General features: G+C 40.1%; 1 protein-coding gene across 1 annotated transcript; it reads left to right on the top strand.

The window, feature by feature from the left end:
• The first annotated feature begins 7,238 nt into the window (after positions 1-7,238).
• On the top strand, positions 7,239-8,189 carry LOC140227243 (uncharacterized). Its single transcript, XM_072307665.1, has one exon. It carries the CDS (start codon positions 7,239-7,241, stop codon positions 8,187-8,189), a length of 951 nt encoding a protein of 316 aa, XP_072163766.1.
• The last annotated feature ends 242 nt before the right edge of the window (positions 8,190-8,431 follow it).

Genomic DNA, 8,431 nt, shown 5'->3' on the forward strand with positions numbered 1-8,431 from the left:
GCCTGATTCATGTAATGGACACAATTCTTAAGCACATAAGCAATCACACAACTTTCGGGAATAGATGTGTGTCTTAATGATTGTATCTCATGGAAGAAAACTCGTCTCCTTGCCTAAATTTTAGCTTCTTCCTGTTCAAGCTTGCGTGAAAGAAATAGTTGAACATCAATCGCAATCATTAAGAGGGGCACATCCTTAAAAATAAGCACAGGAGTACTGAGACACACTACGAAATAAAAACGGGCCTTTTATCACTATTGACAACGCATGACATTGAAATGCTTTTTTTTCCTCGGGGGAGGGGGGGGGGTGGTTAATACAATTGATTATTCTGAAGGTTCGTTAATCACACAATGAAATATGGTTCGCTATTAGCTTAGGTTCGTTAACAAGAGAATTAAATGCGGTTCCTTTCCGGAGGTTCCTTTACCCGAAAGTAATCAAGCAATCATTTTTTTCCAATAAGGTTTGTGAATACAAAACGAAATGAAGAAGGCCTAAGTATTAATTCTGAATATTTGTCAGTATTATTATCTATACTCGACTTCGCAGAAAGATTGTAACTGCAAATGTGATGTAAAAAAAAAAAAAATCAGCTTAAGCTACAAGTTAATGGTTTTTTATATGCTATGGTATTACAAAAGTGACTGAGAACAAGAAGTATATTTATGATACAATCATTGTAAACCCAACGTGAAGCTGTCAAGTCTACATCAACCTTTGCTTCTGATACGTATAATATGTGCAGCATTGGCAAGCGTGATAAGCGATAATTACTGTGCACGCAACGCCTATAAAGGAAATGTGCCTAATATGGCGGGAATTCAGAATGTTACGGCTGTATACAGCTGCAGCAGAATAGACACGAAAGCAGTCTTTGATGCTCTGCAACATTACGACCATGTGCGTAATTTGAGGGTTTTTAGTACACGCAAAGAACACGATCTCAAAAGACAACCATCGTTAATTAACTTCATTGACTTTTTCTACCGATGCTGTCTTTTGAACCCCCGCCTACAATAGGTTCTCGGGTTCTATTTAGGTATTGGTACTTGTATGCTAAACGCATCCTCTTTAGTTTCCATTGACAACAACATCGGAGGAGAATGGAAGCGATGAACGCCCTCGCTAAAAGACGCTTCTCGTAAGACGCATTGCGTGCCCGCCTACAATAGGTTCTCAGGTTCTATTTAGGTATTGGTACTTGCTAAACGCATCCTCTTTAGTTTCCATTGACAACAGCATGGGAGGAGAATGGAAGCGATCAACGCCCTCGCTAAAAGACGCTTCTCGTAAGACGCATTGCGTGCCTTTTTTCTTTCTACTGTTTCCTATTGTTTGTGAGTTAAAAACTTGCGGCAAACCACAACGCAGCCGACACACAACGCATACCGACTCATTCATGCGGCGGCAGCGGCACGGACACAAACGCGCCGCAGTTTACATTCGGGCTGCCGTATTGGTCAGAATCGTTAATGACAGACCTGTCCTGCTATTGGTTAATTATCTTACATACCCAAGCTATCGCCTTATACGGTAGTGCGTGCGATGGAGCGTAAACGCCGTCGCTAAGCAGGACTGTTGTATTGTTTCGTCCCGTGAAAGAAACAGGTTGTGAGCTTGAACGTAGCCTGAACTTTGAGAGCGATTTTCTCCGTTATTTAGAAAATGGACTGACATCATAAACGTAGTTAATATTCGTTTTTATGATCTATAGGGATATCGAAATGAGTTGTATTACATATCAGTGTAAAGCTTAGAGTCTGTAGAATTCAGATATAGGCATAACTACGATTTCATTTTTTGCGACTTTTGACTCATTCCGACGGAGCGCATCACATTTGCCAAATGATCTGATGAATCGCACTGCAATGTTGCAATATATACTGTTTTACTCATGAAACACAAAGTAGTAGTAGTAGCAGTAGTAGTAGTGAAAACATGAGTTGTTGTAATTGAAGTAGTGAGTATAGAAGTAGAAATAGAAGTAGAAGTAGTATTTTTTTCCTTTTTTTTTCGTATATCTTCTTTATTATTGTGTCAAAAAATTCCCTTTAAATCACTGTTTATTCTATTTCGGCGTTTTTAGATTTTTGGTCTCATTTTCACTTTAAATGTTAAGTGTTTTTGTACTGTTGGATCATTAGTTCTTTTACTTCATCAGTCCTCCCATTGTGAGAATACAACGCAATCCCATTCCCTTCTACATGTATGCAGTCAGAATATACCTCAGACTCATAGCAAGTTATTACTTTTCCTCTTTCACTATAACTTGGGCAGCAATAAGGCATTTTACGGTGGATGTTACAAGACTTTTAGATGTCAAGTATTTTAGATTTGCACCAGGTGACCCTAAGACCATGCAGGGTTTAGCCCGGTTACCTGACCGACATTCTACGTCTACAAAAAGACGGGGATTACATCAATATACATGACTTTCCTCTGCAGATTCTGGTGAAATCGCTTGGTTGAGGCCTGAAAGCGCTGATTTGATATGAATTCAGGTTCTTGAAAACAGTTTCACTTACCTCCGGCAGTGCGGCCACAGCGCAAAGCAGTCAGTGTTATCATAAACAGAGCGAGGAGGGATACTCCATCCATCATAGGTAGAGAGAAAATTTAGTCAAAACAGATTGAATACAGTAAACTCTTATGATCGTGATGTTCGACGAGCAGTTCTTACATGCGGCGATACTTGTCGCACATATTTATGCACATACCTACAGCATGTCGGTCTGTCGTTCACTATTCTGACAAATTGTGTAACCCCCCAAACTGCGTTGCATAAAACATACACGTTCACGTTCATCGAGTCATACATGTGTGTTATTTGCCTGTTCGTTCAGGTGTGGCAAGCGCATAATAACGATTCTGGATTTGGGTTACATGCAGCGCATTTTCCGTTTTGCACTCAAAATGTTTCAAATATCTAGCGGCCAAAGTCCACACTGACATAGAGAAGACATGCTCTCTTTCAAACTGGTCCTTCATGGATGCCCTATGCGCTTTGCATTCGTTCCAGCCTGGAATAGTGCATGAGAGAGCATTCACTATATTGTTATGATGCATAGAATGGCGCCCGTTGAAGAGACCGGGACGATGTTCTCTGACACTGACACTAGTTGGCCCGAATTCACGAAGATGGTACAATTGAAACCATGGTTTAAACAATGAATGGGGCGGCAAGTGCCGCATGGCATATTTCGTCATGAAATCAGTCATTTCGTTACAATGTTCATATGTGACCCTGCACCTCAAAACAAACAAAAAGTCGCCAGATATGAATTTCTAGTTAAGACCATATTCTGAAAGAGCAGACTTTAAGCTTTAAAATGATGTATAACTCAAATCAAATGGACTCTCCTAACCTATCTAAATATTGGGAAGAAAGCACAAACTCAGGAAAAGTGTGAACTGAGAAAAGAGGCTCTGAAGTACAGTGTCTATTCAAGCGCTTAATCTTTACCAAACCATGCTGGCTGTGCAATGAATGGGACAAAAAACAGGAAATAAACCACCAGAGTAACAACAAATAAGGGGTTATCAGATTAAACTGAAATTAAGCACGCCTCATTAACACATTCTGTCCATAATTAATGCCAACTTTCAAAGCAGTAGCACTATCCTTTCAAAAGTTATTAGAGTTGAAAGTGAAGAGTGTGGACAAGTTTTTTCAGAAATGAAAAAGGGATTCTAAAGACACACCTAATCACACTATTCTACTAAAAATGTTCGAGATAAACTGCTAAAAAAACACACTTTCCTGCCCGTTTTATGATACCAAATTTTAGCATAATGTAAAAGAAGACCCGCTCTTTCAGAAAATAAGAAAAAGTCAAGTTCGGCTAGGTTGACCCATTTCACTTATTTTCGGTCCTCACGCATAATCAGTGTGTGCGACTTTATGTTCGTTTTGAGGTGCACGGTCACATATGTCGTTGATGAAACGATCATTCTGTTAACGAAATGGTCATTTCGTCAACAAAATGACAATATTAACGCCGTCGACAAAATGACAATGTTAACGCTGTCGACGAAACAATCATTTTGTTAAAGCCCCTTTTACACTTTCACGGATACCATCACGGATGACCACGGATCGTCGATCCGGGATCATCCGTACTGTTTCCGGCATGACCGTGTTGACTCCGTGAAGTCATCCTGCATTATCGTTGACCTACCGGCATGTCCGCGGGAAAAATTAAGCTTGCTTAATTTTTCATCCCGGACATCACGGATGAAAATCAATACGAGCTCTTCCTTGTTGGCACCGTCTACTCCGTGTTGCCGCCGTATTCCTTCCTTGTATGCACCGGCTACTCCGTGTTGCCTCCGTACTCATTCCGGTACATCCATGAAGACATCGGGACGTCCGTATTAGCATCGGCTCCATCCGGGATGAGAAATTCGTGTATTTTGCCAAATTCAAGCTCATAAAGTCCATGAAATTTGCTCACATCCTCCCCCATCAGTACAGCCAGCAAGACCTCATACTGTTCGAACAATTGTAGCCTGAGAAGCTTCAGTGACCCACACACATTTCCTTGATAGTTTTTTGTTGTTGTTGTTTGTGTTGTTGTTGTTGTGTGTGTGTGTGTGTGTTTTGCTTTGTTTATGTCATGATGTTCCCGCAAAATGAGAATTCGCAAGAAGAGATTTGCCTGATGTCGACAAGCCCAGGCTTAAGTAGGCTGCTGTAGATTTTCTGGTGTGCTTGTTATTAGCTCTGGAGGCATGTTGCCCGAGAATGATAAAGTATCAAAAGCAAAAGTAAATGTCATATGTCAACATTTTAGGGACATCCGTGTAAAGATCGCGAAGGGACCCAGTTGCATTCGTGCTCTTCCTTGATATCCGTACCTGTCCGTCTAGACATCCAGTTGGGATCGTATTCACACCGGTATGGAGAGGAAAATCAATATTTTGCATGCCGGAAGCAATCCGTGAAAGTGTAAAAGGGGCTTTACGAAATTGTTATTCCGTCGACGACATGACTGAAATAGGCCATGCAGCACTTGGCGCCCAATCCAAAGCTACGGTCTTAGTCCACGGTTTCCAACCATGGTTTAAAAATTGTACCACCTTCGTCAATTTGGGCGAGTCAAATGCAATTACAGCATTTTTTTTTCTGGCTAGAAATGTGCAACAAGAGTACCTTGCTATCTACTAGTCGCCAATGGTGCTGCTTGCTTTTTTTTTTTTCTTTAAGGCACCAATTAGGATACTGTTTTTTCCGTTGTTGTTTTTGTTTTCTTCAGCAAATTTGATACGTAGCGTTGAGACTAAGATGTGTATATGTAGGGTTATTGGTGTCTGAATATATTTGTATATTAAAGATAGGTTCTCATCCACGTCAACCTCTGCTCATGATGACGTTCCCATATATTGATTTCTCTCTCGTTCATATATAAATATATATTTCATGTATGTTAATATATATAATATACAGAGTGCCTTAAAAAAAGTAGTTCTAAATCTCACAGCATGAGAAGGTACGAGTCAAAACTGCGTATTACTGAAAACAAGGTTTTGAAAGTCTTCAAATAACAAACGCCTTTATAAGAGCGTAAACTTACATGTCGCAGGTATAGATCTTTCTCATTTTTTGCATATTCTGTTCCATGACTGTGATTTCAAGAAGGTACAGAAACATAATTAGGCCCCATGTTTTGTTCATACCAGGCTTCCTTTTCAACGCTCCCCAACACACACGCACACGCGCGCGGGAGGGCAAACACAGAAATAAATGCATACAAACACACACACACACACACACACGAAAACACGATATAGCAGAATTTATGTTTAGCTTTGAAGAAAACTCTCCCTACCCTACCTCTATACCAATTCGAATTAGCATGATATCCTCACAACCTGTAGATAACTTCTGCTTATCTATTCACTGTGATGTACAAAAAGAAACCTCTGTTATACAAAAAAAAAAATACACGTTTTGATGATCATTACATCTCATGATATAATATCATTATCGATATTTCCTGTTTAGGATCGATATGTATGTTTAGCTCGTGGCAACGTTAAAGGTGGAAAGGAAACCAACGCAAATCTGCACTCCCTAGTATTGCGTAACATACACAAGACAACTGGAATCAAATGACTGCATGCACGTTCTTTAATGTACCTGGCATAATTGAAGCATAACACATTCCGTTCAAAATTGATGCTAACTTTCAAAGCAGTGGCATCATCATTTCAAAAGTTCTGGAGTTTAAAGTGAAAAGTGTGTACAAGATTTTTAGGAAATGAAAAGGGGACTCTAAAAACACACATAATCACACTATTCTACCAAAAAAAAAAATGTGTTTGTTTGTTTGATAGATATTTTATTTTCTGCAAATCAATATACATAAGTTACATAATCATGAAGATGAAGGAAATATACAAAGTGAATTCAACACAGATTCGTTTGACTTGCATAAACAACGAAATACATAAGTTGCATAATCATGAACATGTAGGAACTATACAAAGTAAATTTAACACAGAATTTAACACACAATTTAACACTTTTGACTTGCATAAACAACGATATAAAAGAAAATTAATGATATGATATACAGTATGCATGTCCATGCAGCAGTGATTAGAATAACAATTGTAGTTAAGAAACGATTATGCAGAGGGCCACCATTATAAGCATTGCTTGAAAAAATGGCCGGCCCGAAGAAAGATAGTGTTTTGTTTTGTTTTGTTTTGTTTTTGTCGTGCACGGTCACAAATATCATCCATTTTATCAATAATATCAAATGGTTTATGAGCTGCCCTTTTCCAATATCCTGCGTTTTCATACCTTCATGAACAGATTGCCGATCTAAATGTTGCATATGGAGTAAACAAAAACTTGACTACACAATTTCCAAATCTGATTAACTTTCCCATAATCAATAAACAAATGTTCATAGGTCTCAATCTCAGAATGACAAAATGCACATTGATTATCTCCTACAAAATCCCCCCCCCCCCAAAAAAAAAATAACTTAGCTTTGGTATATATCAAACCATACAACATTTTATATCTGAATTCACGCAGCTTACAATCAAGAGTAGAATTCCGAGGCCTAGAGTATTAATCTAATTATCGTCGGCCTCATGCCAAAAGGGCCTTAACTTGAATCCAAGATGGCGCTGTGCGGTTAGGACGTGCCTGAGTGGTACGGAGGCATTAGGAGGAAATAAAATTGCAGCTCATTTCGCCTATTACAGTTTGAAAAGTCAAAATGACATCGAGAAAAAGGATCTTAGACCAAGGAGTCGTTACAATCTCCCATTATTTCAAGGAAAAGGAGGATTCTGACCCTAAGATGGATTTTAGCGACGCTACTACGGAGAAGGCTACGCAAGAACACGGTGACAGTGATAATGCACACGGCTTAACTGACTCTGCAGTGCACACGGTAGTGAAACCACTTCACCGAGACATGGAGGGAACCAGCCCGGGCGCGTCGGCGGAATCACCTCCACGCTCCTCGCTTGAGAAAAAACGACGAGTAGACGGGGAGAAGTCAACCACAGATGAACTACTCGCGGCCCTTATCCACAAGATAGACGAAATGAACTCCAATCTCACATCCAGGTTGGACACAGCTCTTGGTAAGATTGAAACAAATGAGAAAGAAATCAGTAACTTGAAAGAGGATCAAGAGTCGTGCCGTTTTGATATCAAACAGTTACAGGACCAAGTAAACAAGCAAGAAAAGGAGAATATGAAATTGAGAGAGCGTCTTGTTGACCTCACTGCGAGAGAGATGAGGAATACGGCTGTGTTTTACGGGTTTCCTGAAGGTGCTGAAAACGCTGGGAAGTGTGAGCAATTGATCAAAGATTTTGCCAAGTCAAATATGCAAATGGAAGGTGAAGTGAGCATTGAAAGAGCTCATCGCACAGGCCGCATCAGGCCAAAACCCGGCCCTCCTCGCCCAGTTGTGGTAGCTTTCAGTAGATACACAACCAGACAAACAGTGATCAGCAGTGCCCGCAGATATTTGAAGGAGAGGCCCTTTCAGCACAACGGAAAGGATCACCAGATATTTGTCGATGAGATGCTGCCGGTAGAAGTGAGAGAAAGCAGGAGGAAATTGCTGCCACTGAAACGAAAGCTGAAAGAGGAGGACCCAAAGCGAAAGGTGTACTTCAGATATCCGGCGCGATTTTTTTTACAGGGAGACTGAGAGCGGAAAAGAAGTGGAGTACAAGCAGCACACCACAAGATAGAATGGATATTGGCAGTTTGCTTTTGCACAGTAGACAATGGTCTAACAAAATACGACATACTTCGAAAAGCTCCTGACACGACTGCCATAGCTCAGCAGTCAGCACCCTGTCATGCCAGCAGTATATTAACAGTTGATATCTCCGAAGACGAGATACACTATTCATGTGATTAAGTGGTAGGGAAAATCATTTGTTTTTG

Source organism: Diadema setosum, chromosome 4 (assembly GCF_964275005.1).
Source record: "Diadema setosum chromosome 4, eeDiaSeto1, whole genome shotgun sequence".
In the NCBI taxonomy this organism is placed as follows: Eukaryota; Metazoa; Echinodermata; class Echinoidea; order Diadematoida; family Diadematidae; genus Diadema; species Diadema setosum.